The 15,649-nt window shown below is 31.1% G+C and overlaps 1 protein-coding gene across 1 annotated transcript in view; it reads right to left on the bottom strand.

Moving 5' to 3' along the window:
- Positions 1-15,649, bottom strand: part of Ccdc91 (coiled-coil domain containing 91) — a 363,605-nt gene that overhangs the window by 135,720 nt on the left and 212,236 nt on the right. Inside the window, 1 exon segment of the mRNA XM_047550439.1 lies at positions 12,538-12,645. Within this exon segment, the coding sequence (XP_047406395.1) occupies positions 12,538-12,645 (108 nt within the window).

The raw sequence follows: 15,649 nt of genomic DNA, 5'->3' as shown, positions 1-15,649 counted from the left end.
ACTTTCCTCCCAAATGTAAAAGATCTAGAGTATATATGTACTAATTGAATCACATGTTAAACCTTGATACTATGTTTCCTATCATTTTTGTATCTGCAATATTTAATTTAAAAAATACAATTAAAATATGTGATATAGAACTTCCAAAATCAATGGGGGGGAATTTTCAAATCTCATAGAAAATTATGTTTTTGAAAAGAAAAAACTGCCAAATGCTTAAAGTAATAGCACCTAGATTTGAAATGTATACTTTTATTCAAAATGAAAAAAAATCCATAATTATATATTTGTGAACTATTTCTTGTATTTTAGGAGAGTAGCTATCCCTTGCAAAAAAGTAACAGTAAAGGAACAATCAAGAAATTTGTCTACTAACTATAACTATTAGTTACTGAACATTATTATATACTAGGCACTGTTCTTCATTTAATTCTGATATAGCATCTAGTAAGTAGGTATTACAATTAACCCTAATGAAAAGATTTCAGAAAAGAGGCACGAGGAAATTATTTAGTTGCCCAAATCCAAATAAAGAATAAAAAACATGAATTAAACTGACTTTTTTAGCTCACAAAGGTATAAAAATACAAACACACTTTCCTCTAACCTATGCCTTTAGCTAATTTGAGGCTAAAGACAAAATAAGTGGAATGAGAAATTAAGAATAATGGTTTCTGGATAAAAACAATTAGAAAACAATGGTTTCTCTTCATTGACAAGGATTATCTAATATACTATTAAAAAGGTAGATACATGGGCTCAAACCAAATCACAAAAAAACAAAATGAACAGAGAAGAAATCTCTTAATCTGAACAGAACTCACATTCTACCCACATCCCTATACACTATTCTTGACATCATGAAAATCTGCAAAATGATACCCCAAATCATGTTTCCCAATACTGTGGAAGCAACAAATAACCCCAGTTCTTATTATAAAATACAACAGATAGAAGTGTACCAAAAAAGATTGCTTTTGTAGATTAAAACAGCTAAATAATGCCAATTTCCTATAGTTCAGCTTCATACACTCCTTTGCCCTCTTAGAAGTGCTCCATCAGACTATGCAGGAAAAGGAGCATTATTAACAAATAGTATAAGGAATTTTTCATGATGATGAAAATTTGAGTAAAACTTACTAGAAAGAGGAGATTAAGAACTCAAGATCCCCAAATCTTCCAAATTATACCAACTTCAGAAGCAGAAGTTGGTTGACTTTGATTCCCACTTCAATTCTAACATGTAAAGTGATTTGTGAATAAAACTGTTATTGAAACACAGCAATGCCATTCATTTTTACATTGTTTATGGCTGTTTTCTCACTATAATCCTTTTTCTTTTAAAGTGACAATCACCTTCCTTTAAAGCAACCATTAAGATAACACAACAAAGAATTATAGATGACAGACCAACAAAAAACATAAAATCATATCAGTACTCAATACAGAAGTTAAGCAGAACATTGGGGAGGGGGTAGTGAACCCTTGGAACCAATAATGAAATGATACATTTAAAGTAAAACATATTAATGATCACAAGAAATATAAAGTATTAAAAAAAAAACAATTAGAAGTCAGCAATTTATTAAAAAAAAACAAGAAACAATAAACTTCCTTAAAGTTTCAACAAGAAGACCCATTTTAAACATAAAAGACATAAATAGGTCAAAAGTAAAAGGGCAAGGGAAAATATACCCTATTAATAACAATAATCAAAATAAAGGTGGAGAACTTATATTAATATGATATACAGATTTCATAGCAAGCAGTATTACCAGAGAAAGAGAAGGGCATTTTATAGCAATAAAGAGATAACTATATTAAGATGATATAATAATTCTAAATGTGCATGTATCAAATATATGTGTGTCAAAACTTCTAGAAAAACCTGACAAAACAACACGAAGAAGTAGTTATATCCATAAGTACAGTGAGACATTTCAACATCTGCCTCTCAATGACTGAAAGAATAAGGAGAGTAGAAATCAGTAACAGCAGAAGACTTGAACAAGATGATCAAAAAGTTTGACCTAAGTGATATTTATAAAAATCTCCACTAACAGCAGCATATACAATCTTTTCAAGTAGATGAAGTATATTTATCAAGAAAAACCATATTATGGGCCATAAAACAAACCTCAAAAATATATTGAAACCACATAAAATATGTTCACTTTCTACACTAGAGTGAAATTAGAAACTAATAAATGGGATACATCTGGAAAACATGAAAATATTTGGAAACTATAAAACACTTCTAAACCCATTGGTTAAAGAAAAATCAAAAGATAAATTAATAAGCATTTTAATTGAAAATTAAAACATGACATTTGAAAATGTGAGACATGAACCCAAAGTAGAACTTAGAAAAAAAACTACGTCATTAAATAGCTACATTTAAAGACAAAGATCTTAATCAATGACCTAGGTCTCTAAGGCAATAGAAAAATGTAAATTGAAATCCAATTAAGCAATAGAAATTAAATAATAAACATTTAGAGAAGAAATTAGTTACACAGAACTAAAAAAAAAAAAATCAATGAAACCAAAAGTGGTTCTTTGAGAAGTTCCAAAACATTAACAAACTTCTACCAGACTAACCAAGAAAAAAAAAAGAAGACACACATGATAAATATTTGGACAAACACCAGAGATATCAGCAAGGTTTCAACATATTTTAATAGGAATATTATGAAAAACACACACATATACATGTATACAATAAATGTGTATACATATTTATTTGATTTAATCCAATATCTATTCCTGAAATAAAAACCAGTACTAGGCAGAAAAAACACTCAGTTAATAAAGGATTTTGACAAGGACAGGCATAGATAAAATGCTATTAGTGATAAAAAAAACTGAATACCATATGTACATGGTCAAGCAAAAGGCACAGTTACCCACTTGTTATACTTCTGTCCTTCCACTGTACTAGAGGTTCAGCCAGTGAGGTAAGAAAAGAAAAATGTATCAAGAATAAAAAGGAAGATACAAAAATATCCTTACAATCAGAAAATCAGGTCTGTATATAAAAAGTCCTAGGGACTTTAAAAAAAACTACGGAAACTAATAAGTTTAGATCATTACAGAATAAAAGATTTATAGCAACTGTATTTCTATATCATACCAATGAAAACCAGATAACTGTAAAGGAAAATTATAAAAGTTAAAAATTAGCATTCAAAATATAAAATACTTAAAGATAAACTTGACAAAGATGTAAAAAGTACATAAGCACAGTGAGATATTTTATAATATTGGTGAGGAAAGTTAAGGAAGACTAAGTAAATACAGCAATGTACCATGTTTATAAACAAGAAGACCCAACATTGCAAAAATATCTGTTGCTCAAATTGATTCAATTTAAATTGGATCAACATGACAAGAGGCTTTGCTGAAGACACTGACAGGTGCTAATAAAAGTTATGTGGAAATAAAAAAAGACCTAATATAGCTAAAACAACTTAGAAATATCTGAACAATTTTGGAGGACTTATACCACTTATTTTCAAGACGAACAAAGTATCTATAATAAATTAAACATAGTAGTACCAGAGAGACAAATAGATAAATAGAAAACAGTGTCAAGTAATAGATCCACATAAATATGATCAATTGGTTTTATTTTACTTGTTCTGTTCAACTGATTTTTGACAAATGTACAAAGGAGATATAGTGGTAGAATACCCTTTTTAAGCAAATAATAACTGGAAAAAATGAATACTGATATGCAAAAAAGTAGTAAAAGTTCAATCTACAACTAGCTCCACATATAAAAATCAAAGTAAACTGGGTCACTTACAAACATTAAACTTCAAATTAAAATTGTCCAATTCTTAAAATATCAGAGAAAGTGTTTACATATTGAACCAGGCAAGAGGTTTTTTTAAAAAATATGAGACTAAAACTACAACTAGTACAACAAAAATTGATAAATAAAAATTATACCTGTAGGAAAGAGATTAGTAAAATGAAAAGAGTTAGACTGTGGCAAAATATTTACTAATCCTTCTAATGAGTGAATCATATCAGAATACATAAAGAAATCTCAAAATCAATTATAAAAAAAACAACATATGGCAAAAAAAAATTTGTAAAGACTTTCTACATATACGTACCTTACTTAGGTATATACTACTAACTAGTTATTCAAGAGAAATAAAAGCAAAGGTCCATATAAAATCTTATTCACTAAAAATATCTTCTAAGAAAAACAAAAATGTAGGGATCTGTTGTCAGCAGACCAGTTTTACAAGAAATATTTACAGAAAAAGAAAATGATATTGGTCAGAAACCTGGAACTACATAAAGATGGAAAAAGTATCTGAGAGGGGTAAGTAAACATAAAATTTTATAACAGAAAACAAAACATAAAAATATGTTTTTATGGTCTACGTTTTAAAACAAAACAAAAAATTTTTAACTTTCTTATTCTTTTTTTTTTTTTTTGGGTACTGGGCCTTGAACTCAGGGACACTTGACCACTGAGTCATATCCCTAAATGCAAATATTTTGTATTTTATTTAGAGACAGGGTCTCACTGAGTTGCTTAGCACCTCACTTTTGCTGAGGCTGTCTTTGAACTTGTGATCCTCCTGCTTCAGCCTCCCGAACTGCTGGGTAATTTTCTTATTCTTAAGTGAACAATAAAGATTGCTCAAAATAATAATAGCAACAAGTAGTTTGATTATGTGTACATATGTATTTGTCAATGAAATATAGAATGACTATAATGATACAAAGGATAGGATAGAGGAATTAGGATTAGTTAATTATTATGAGATTATATTCACAGTATAAACAACACAAGTAGTATCATTTGAAAGTGGATTTGAATCAGTTGTTAGGGCAAACTTTAGGGCAACCACTAAAAAGATTTTTAAAAAAGTATAATTGACATGCTAAGAAAGTAGAGAAAATAGCATTATGTAAATGCTCAATTTAAACTCAAAAGGCAGAAAATATTTAGAAGAAAAAATAGGGACAAACAAAAAGCCAACAAATATAAAACAGTAACAAATATGGTAGATATAAAATTGACATCAGTAATCACTGTAAACATCAATGATCATATAAATAAACTAATTAAGAGAGCAGCAGAGTGCTGTACAAAACAGGACCTGACTTTATGCTGTCTGTAAAAAAAATCACTTTACATTTAAAGACACATATAATTTAAAATAAACAAATGGGGAAAGATATGTTCTGATAACACTATTAAAAAAAAAGTACAAGTAGCCAAATTAATTTCAGAAGCCACAGACTTCAGAGTGAGGCAAGTTATCAAGGATATTACAGAGTGGCAGTAAAGAATAATAAAGGTACCAATTCTCCAAGAAAATACAAGAATCCTTAATAAGTATATACTTAACAAAAGAGCATGAAAATCCATGACATGAAAACTTATAAACCTATAAGAAGAAACAGATTAATATAACTATTATTACTGGAGACCTCATTATGCCTCTTCCATAAATGAACAGATCTAGTAGGCAGATAATCAAAGAGGACACAGTTGAACTTAACACTAATATGAACTGAATATAAGGGGTGTAGACTGCACCCCCGAACAGCGGACTATTCATTCTTCTTGTTCTCACATGGAACAATCTCTTAACACAAATTACATTCTAGACCTTAAAATACACCTTAAGAAATATAGAACAATAGAAATCATAAAATATCTGTTCTTGAACCTCAAAAAAATTAAACTAGAAATTAATAACAGAAGGATAGTGGGAAAATCCCACAATATACTTCTAAATTCATGGGTTTAAGAAAAAGAAAATCTCAAGAGAAATTTCAAAATATCTCAAACTAAGTGAAAACATAATTGTGAGAATTGCACAATGAAGCATATAATGGGAAATTTAGAGTATTGAATGTATTGAGAAATGAGAAAGACCTAAAATCAATAATCTATGCTTCCACCTTAAGATTTGAGGAAAAGAAGAGCAAACTAAATTTAAAGTAAGCAGATAAAGAAAAAATAAATTAATAGAAGTCAATAAAACAGGAAATATAGAGAAATCAACAAAAGTGATACCTGGCTTGTTGAAATGAATCCATAAAAAGTGATAAGGCTCTAGTCAAGCTAACCAAGGAAAAAAGAGAAAAGACAGAAATTACTCATCAGAAATTTTAAAAAAGGGACATGAAAATGCAGAACAACAGATTATACCCACAAATTTGATAATCTAGATGAAATGGACCAATTCCTTGAAAGACAATCTGTTAAAATTCACAAAAACACAGTCAATGTGAATAAATTTATATCTTTTAAATATAACTGCTATGATCTTATAGTTATTGTCTCTGCAAAATTAGTATGGTAAAATCCTAACCAGTAAGGTAGAGGTATTAGAAGGTACAGCCTTTGGGAATTTATTAGGTCATAAGTATTATGGGATTAGTTTCCTTATAAAAGAGATCCCAAAGATCCCTTGACCCTTCTGCCACATGGGGTTATAGTAAAAAGACCACTGTCTAGGAAGCTGCTCCTTACTGTAATGCTAAAGTTGCAGGTGTTTATTTCTTGGACTTCTCAGTCTCCAGAAATGAAAAATGAATTCCTAATATTTATAAACTGCAAGTTTATGGTATTTCATTACAATAGGTCTATTGGAATAAGACAACTTTCCAAACTAGAAAAGAACAGGGCCAGATGGCTTCACCAGTGAATTCTACTGAAGAATTAATTAAATATTTAGACCAATTTTCCACAGTCTCTTCCAGAAGATAAAAGCAGAATTTCTCCTTCTATGAAGTCAGCATTATTCTAATACTAAAACCAGACACAAATACTAAAGGAAAACAAACCTACAGACCAATTCTCTCATGAACACAGATGCAAAAATCCTCAACAAAAACTTAAAAAATTGAAAATCAAGTAACATAATCCATCACATCCACAAGCTAAAGAAGAAAAATCACATAATCATACTGACACACATAAAGCATTTGACAAAATCCAATCAACATATCTAACATGCACATGTGATTAAAAACTCAGTGAAACAGGAATAGAGGCTAACTTCCTCAAGGGGATAAATAATACCTAACAAAAATCTGTAGCTAACATATTTAATGATGAGAAACTAGAATCTTCCTCACTAAGATCAGAAAAAGCTAGTATACCTTTCTCACCACTGCTTCTTTTTTAAAAAAAAAAATTTTGTTGTAGATGGACAAATACATTTATTTATTTATTTATTTATTTATTTATTTATTTATTTATTTATTTAACGTGGTGCTGAGGATTGCACCCAGTGCCTCACACATGCTAGGTAAGTGCTCTACCACTGAGCTTCAACCCCAGCCCCATCACCAGTGCTTCTTAACATCATACTAGAAATTCTAGCTAAAGCAATATACAAGTAAAGGAAATAAAAAGTACATGGACTGGGAAATAAAAGTTTCCTTTTTACAGATGATGTGACTTAATGTAGAAAATCCTAAAGAATGGGCAACCTCTTGAATTGCTAAGTGATTAAAGCATAGCAAGGTTATAGGATGCAATATTAGCATACAAAAGTTAATCACTTTACTATATGCTAACAATGAACAAATGGAAAAAATAAAACTCAACACATTACATTTCCATTAGCAATCTTCAAAATGAATCATTTGCCTATGGATCCAACAAACTGTGTATAAGATCCAACAAACTGTATATAAGATCTACATGGGGAAAACAACAAAACTCCAGTGAATGAAATAAAGAATTACTAAATAAATGAAGATCTACTCCATGTTCATAGATAGGAAGTCTCAATACTGTCAGGGTATCAGCAGTATCTGGGGACATTTCTGGTTATCACAATTGAGGATGTTCCACTGCTACCTAGTAGACAGACATGAAGGATGCTGCTAAACATTTTATGATGCACAGGACAGTTCCTCAAAACAAAGAATAATTAAGCCCAATACCATTAGTGCCAAGGTTGAGAAACACTAGATTGAGTCCATAAATCTGTACTCAACTGGTCAAATGACTTTATCCAAAGGTGTTTCTCTGAATGGTGCTAATAATAAATGAAAATGCATATGAAGTAAAGGGAGAAGACATCTGATGATACCATCACATCATACTTCCAAACTAATTCAAAAATTGATCACATATTTAATTGAAGAAAATATACAACATTTTTGAAAATACAGGAGAAAATCTTTGACAGCTATGATTTGGCAAAGATTTCATAAATACAGAATTAAAAGGATGATACAAGCTCTGATAGGATACTGGATAACAAAATTCAGATCTGGAATGTGTGGAATCATGGGTCAAAAGAAACATGATGAAATTCTTTTAAAATTATTAATATTGTCTTAAAAACTTCAAGAAGTCAAATTCAAAATATACAGAATGATGATTTTTAATCAGTAAAAGATGTAATAAAGACCATAAAAAAATAAAAAAAGGATGATACATAAAAGAATAAATTATAAATATGAATTCATCAAAATTAATGCCTTCATTTAAAGATAGTATTAAGAAAGTAAATCTATAATAAAATATTCATAATGTATACATACAGTCAAGGACATACATAGACTTTGTGAAAAATCTTATGACTATGACTATTTATGTATGCAATTTAAGAAAATAAGCAAAAATTCTGAATATATATTTCATAAAAGAAAATATGCAAATGACCAAAAGGCACATGAAGAGATGCTAACCATCAAAAGTCATTCAGATAAATGGCATTAGATTGGATACTATTCCCCTCTCTCCCCTGAAAAAAAGACTAAAATAAAAAGATTGATAATCTAGGAGGACAAATTCAAGAGAACTCTCATACAGCAGCAGTAAGAATGTAAAATGGAATGAAACTTTCAAAGAGTTTGGCACCTCATTATAAAGTTAAACACACTTACCATGTGATCCAGCAATCCAATACCTAAATATTTACAAACAAATATAAAAATATATGTCTAAACACAAATTGCATGCAGACATTCATAACAGCCCCAAACTTTAAGCAATCTAAGTATTTAACAATAAGTGGAGAGACAAAAAGATGCTATATGCCTGTATAAAAGAATATTTGTCAATAACTAAAAGGTATAGTATACACATACACACAGAGAATCTTAAAACATGCTTTGCTGAACCAAGGTATCCAGACACAAAAGAATCTAAAATATATTTTATATGAAATTATAAAAAAGATGAAACAGGACTGAGTTCAGTAGTAGAACATTTGCCTAGCATGCAGGAGGCCCTGGGTTCAAACCCCAAAACTGGGAAAAAAAAAAAAAGACGAAAAAGAAAAAGAAAGAAAAGGTGAAGCAAATAAACAGGAGAATGTAGATTAGTGGTTGCTTGGGACCAGAGTTCATTTGAGGAGGATGACTGTAGAAGATAATGAGAAAAATTTCTTGAATTGATAGAAATGTTCTATATATTGATTAAGATGGTGTATAGGTATATACATTCTTTAATAAAGGTATAATTAATTTTATTTAGAACATACCTTAAAAAGTTGATAGGCTTTGGGAATACAGCAGAATTAGGTATATAGAAAGGTTAAGTCACTTGCCTCAATTAACAGAATCAAGTGACAAGCCAGGGTTAAATCCAGTTTTCCCCTTAAATTCTTCATTTAAATATATATATTTAAATGAAGTATGTGTGTGTGTGTGTGTGTGTGTGTGTGTGTGTGTGTGTGTGTAGGGGGAGAGAGAGGGAGAGATCGAGAGGGAGGGAGAGACAGAGACAGAGAGAGAGGAAGGGAGAGAGAAACCAAATGATTCCTAAGGAACAATCCTGATGCTATATTTTTACTCAAAAAAATTTTTTTTGTTGTTAAATAAAATTTACTTACTTCCAGTTGAAATGACATCTCAAGAGCTAAAATTTAAAAAGCAAATGTTGAATCACCATTTCTAGCACTCACATGGTTTTACAAACTAACCATCACACTGAACTTATAAGAAGTTCATAAGGATTCTTTATCATAAGGATTCATAAAGAATCATAAGGATTCTTTAAATGTTCTAACCTTGAGTACTCTTGGCCAAATATTTCCAATTAATAAATAGGGGACATTTTTCCATTTAGGTAATTTTAAATTTATTTTAGCAATGTTTTATAGTTTTCAGTGTAAATGGTTTTCTGCACCTTGGTTAAGTTTATACCTAGGTATTTTCTTAATTTGGATACTATTATAAATGGAAATGATGCTCTCTTCACTTCCTTTTCAATTCTACCCGGTATGTAGAAACAACTGATTTTCATATGTTATTCATTTAACCTGAAACTTGGTTGAATCCTTATAATAGCTCTACTGTTGCATGTTTTTGATGAGGTATTATAAAAAAAAAAAGACCAACTCAGCAACAAATTTATAGGAAAAAAGTCAATTCACAAGCATCGAATCACAGGAAAAGTTCAGAAATCTGGAAACTTGCAAATTTTAAAAATTAAAATTAAAAAAACTTGGAAAACCTGTAACATAACAAGGAACAATGCACTAGGAACTTTATTCAAAAAACCCTGAGAAGAGAATCATGATCAATCAATTAGCAATCCCTATACCTAGACCACATGCTTCTGTTTAATCTGTCAGTGAGATTTTACAATTGATACATACTAAAAATAGCAATGTGTCTTTAATTCTTTAACTTTCCTGTTGGGAGTAGTTATAGTAAATAAACTACCTTTTATACCAGACATGCTTCAGGGAGACAAATAATATTTTAGTTTCAGTTCTTCAAGTCAAAAGGAACCATATCTGAACTGAGACTAGATACTGCAGCAAACCTAATCCTTCCTCCATCACCTAGAGATCCTGGACTTTTCAGTTCAAGGTCTCAGTAGGATGGAACTTTCAGATTATTTCCTATGGTGACAAGATATGTAAATTTGCCTATGAGATGGGAGACTTCAAATATATGGTGAACAAAAGGGCACAAGGTGGTATATTCATGCAGTTTATCAAATATCTCTTGCTCTCTGTTTTTCATTAGCTGGCTTCATTATGATTGGCGATGAGGGATATGTGGACATAAGTTGGAATTGGAAATGTCAACTCTAGGTCAGAGTATTTAATTATTTAAGTATTGATACAAAATTTAACAGGGCTTTCTCACTCTGTGATGATAAAAAGCAATGTTCCACACAGGAAATACACTCAGTATAGTTGCCATGATGGCAACATGAGACAGAAACCCAAGAAAACCTTCAACATAAATGCAGTATGAGTAAAATATAAATTTTTGTTGTCTGGAACCAGAGGGTCTAGGATATATCTTGAAAACATGTTTTATGCTGCTTCAAAGTTCTATTACCTGAATTTTCCTCTGTGATATTTCTGTGTATTCATGAAGTCATTATACTTTATACCACTGATGGCATGGTATTTCACCACCTAAAGTACCAAGACTGTTACATTCAATTTATAAAATTTCCTGTGTGTTCCTTTTTCAAGACATTTATTAAAAGAACACTGAAAAGTATTTAATGAAACTAATCCCAATCTTGAGTATGAGGTGGCACATTTATAAACCCATTTTATAGCTAATTTTCTTCCCATCCTATAAACAGTATATTTAAATAAAGATGATTTAATTTTCAACTACTTTGTTTTGTATTATTGAAAAGTTGTATAAAGAACTTCTTGCATATATTATTTGTACTAGGATACAGCCACAAATTCTCCTCAATTGATTGCTTAATCAATTTGGCAGCTAATCATTTAAATCTCCAAAGACAATAAACTTAGAAAGGGGAAAAACTCAATAGAAAAGTTCAAAGAGAAACCAGTGCCTATGTGACAAAAAGCAATTCAAGCATAAATAAATGTTTTGTTACTCCACTAATATGCATAATTTTTAAGTTTTTATGTATCAATTAAAAATACATTATGTATGTTATTTACTTACTTATTTATTTTGGTACTGGGATTGACCAGAAGGCTTCTCCTCTAAGCTACATTCCCAGCCCTTTTTATTTTATTTTTGAGACAGAATCCCACTAAGTTGCTAAGGTTGACCTCAAAGTTGTGATCCTCCTGCCTCAGCATCCCAAGTCACTGGGATTATAGGCATGCACCACTACACCCTGCCTGAATTTTTAAAATTCACATATTATTAGCTTCTGGTCACTAAAAGTTATTCCAGTGCTATGATGCATTTGTAGTTATCCCTTTGCTTCTGCTATTTGTTGAATATTATTACAACCCAGAAATTAACATAATAATCATTAATTGGGGAGCAAGCCCACGTACTATTTTAAATCCATCATGAAAGTCTCAGAGTTTGAGTTTATATAAGCATACTTTTTCTCCAAAATACACCAAGGAAAGTAAATGGCATGAAAATGTATAAACAGCTCTAGAGCTCTCGGGAGAGGGGCGTCAAAATAAAAGCATAAATATACACTGCATGGGCTGGGGATATGGCTCAGCTGGTAGAGTACCTGCCTTGCAAGCACAAGGAACTGGGTTCAATCCCCAGCACCAGGAAAAAAAAAAAAAAAAAAAAGAAAAGAAAAAAAAATATACACTACATGTGCACTTTCATTACCTGAGCATTTAGCAACTCCTCACACTTGTGGGCTTGTTTCTCAATTGCACAGATGTACTGTTTTTCAATAGCTTCTACTTGTTGCTTAACTGAAGACTGCAGTAGTGCCTAAAAACAAGCAAAAAAAAAAAAATCATTTTGATCATAGACAACTTGGGAGTCTACTGGAGGCATGAGAATTTTTTGACAGTTGGACATATCTGAAATATAACACCCTTTTGCATTACAAAATACATATTTGTGAAGAGAGAAATTCATTTATATATATTACTTAAAGTTTTCAGCTTTAGGTTTTCGTATGGCTAATATTATAGTTTTTTGGCTCAGATATTCATTCCACACACCTTCTCCTTAAGAAAGTTCAAGTCATAGAAAATGATAAAGAGAGTGAGTAGTTCTGTTAAATATAAATTCAGTTCAGTGAAGACCACACAGGATGAGGAGCATATGAAAGCTGCTGAAAAAAAAAAAAAAAAGGAAAGAAAGAAATAAAGAAAAAGAAAGAAAGAAACAAGGAAAAAAAAAAAAAGCCAGACATATTTCACTGGCTGACAAAACTCCACATCCTCTCGGCACACTGTAAGATCCCATGGGCCAAGCATGATCTTCAAGACCACAAGTTAAGTAAAAGCAGATGGAAACTCTGAGCAACTTCAAACATAAAATAACTGCCCCCCAGGAAGTGTCCCTAAATGTGAAAAGGTATAAGTTAATGTGTGTAAGTCAGAATCTCAAGGCACTTTTCATGAAAAGTAATAAAATGTGAGGCTGGACAATTGGAGAATGTAAATGCAAGAACCTATGTAAAATATAAAGATATTACCACTGTTCTAAGGAAAGCCAAATCATTATTTGAAGATGTTCCACCCACTCACTTCCTTATTGGAGATGTTTACAATGTTATAATCTCTTTTCTTTTCCTTTTTTAAGCTTTATTTATGTTATAGTAACGTGTTTGTAATAATATCTTACATATTATTTATAAATTCTAAACCATCCTAAAATAAGTACAACGATATACATAGAACTCTTTTAATAAATATTCTATTTTTAAAGGTCTATCTGGATAATAAACTACTCATAATCAGAAGAGTAAGTTGAAACAGACAAGTCTTATAGAAAACAGACCATTGGCACATTCACTGAGAAGAAAAGTCAGTCAAATCTCTTAATCTCTGTTTTGAAAATAGATTTATTCAGTTGGAAACAACATGCATTAAAATAGTAAATAAATAGGCATGTATTTTCAAAAATAGACAAAGGTATTTTTAAAGCAATGGCTGTTTCAAATGTTCAGATAATTTTTTTTCATTCGAGACTATCTGATGACACTACTACTCCTACATTTCAGTAGTTACCACTGGAAACTGCAGAGTTACTAGTAAATTAGTAAAGGAAAATAATATAAGGAACTGCTTAACAGAGATGTGTTAGCCCTCAATTTATATAAGATGTATCTTCTGGATTCCATAATGATTGATTTATAAAAGGCCTCAAAAGTTAATCCTCTTTACACTGTGTATAGATACTGCAAATCTTTAATTTACTTTTGACAAACTATAATATTTGGTGAATTTAGACATTTTAATTAGAGAGTGAGAAAGACAATTCCCTTGGAATAATGACAGTGTCTTTTGTAAGTAGGAAATTCCATTCTTTGGGGGGATTTAGGATAGGACAGAACTGTTTACATAGTTCCAAATTATTCCTAATTTAAATAATCATAATTTTGAGTCAACTAGACTTCTTGGGGGTCAGGCAAATTAATAAAATAAAATAACATTCTTTTTACATAACTAGGAAACAATTTAGTAGTTTTTCCTAAATCATTTTTTTCCAGCCATCAAGGAGAATCATGAGTTAAGTCAAAGCCAAAACTAAGGTTGTGCATCATAAAGAACTATGCAAAAGTAACTAGCTTCTTACATAGTTCAAACATGTCGCTTTGGCCTCACTCAGTCATTTATATGTACATTATCTACAAACAAGATACAAAGGGAGGTTGTTATGGTTTGGATGTGAGGTGTCCCCCAAAAGTTCATATGTGAGACAATGTAGGAAGGTTCAGAGGAGAAATGATTGGGTTGTAAGACTCTTAACCCAATCAGTGAATTGATCCCTTGATGGGATTAATTGAAGTGGTAGGGTGTGGCTGGAGGAGGTGGGAATTGGGGCATGGCTATGGGGTATATATTTTGTATCTGGAGAGTGGAGTCTCTCTCTGCTTCCTGTTAATGCAAGCTGCTTCCCTCTGCCATGCTCTTCCACCAAGGAATGGAGCCAGCCTTCTCTGGATTAGACCTCTGAAAGTGTGAGCCCTCAAATAAACCTTTCCTCCTTTACATTGTGCTGGTCAGATCATTCAGTCACAGCAGCGAAAAAGCTGACTAAAACAGAGATACATACAGATTTTTTTAAAAAAAATCTTTACTCAATGAATTTGGTCTAACATTGAAGACAATATTCTCTTGATCCTCATAGACCATAGTTATATGCAGGGTGTATATCAGAGAAAGAAAAGATACTCAAGCCCAACTGTAAGACTCAGTACTATACACAAGAATATAAAATAGATTAAGAATAGCTACAGCACAAGAGCTAGAGAAGGAAATGGTGATGCAGGAAGAAGGAAAAAGAGGCAAGTGCCAGATATTAAAAGACCTTGCACAACACAACAAGGAGTTTAAAATTTTGATCCACAGTACTCAACAGAGGGATTATTAGTGCCACAGTCCAAGCAAATGAGGTAATTTCCAAAAACTCTCCTTACTCCTAGAATTATTAACCATTATGGACATACTTATGATTATATATTGGTACTAGCCAACTGCTTTTATGGTTAGATCTGTTATTGTATAATGGAATATTTACCATCCAATGTAATATAATCACAATAACCGCCTTTAAATTTCCCATATATTTTAAGTACAAAAATGAACATGAATCTTAACTTTCCAATTCATTGTTTTCTTCTACAATTGTCAAGATTACAATTTCCTTTAGTACAAGAACTCAGTCGTACTTATCTCTATACATCATGCACACTCATCACAGAGCACCCTGCACATAGCATGTGTAATGCTAGTCCCTGAATGGTGGTCCTCAATGTGAC

Source organism: Sciurus carolinensis, chromosome 4 (assembly GCF_902686445.1).
Source record: "Sciurus carolinensis chromosome 4, mSciCar1.2, whole genome shotgun sequence".
Taxonomy (NCBI): Eukaryota; Metazoa; Chordata; class Mammalia; order Rodentia; family Sciuridae; genus Sciurus; species Sciurus carolinensis.
Note: the sequence above shows the minus strand (reverse complement) of the source record. Positions and strands in the feature narration are given on the sequence as shown.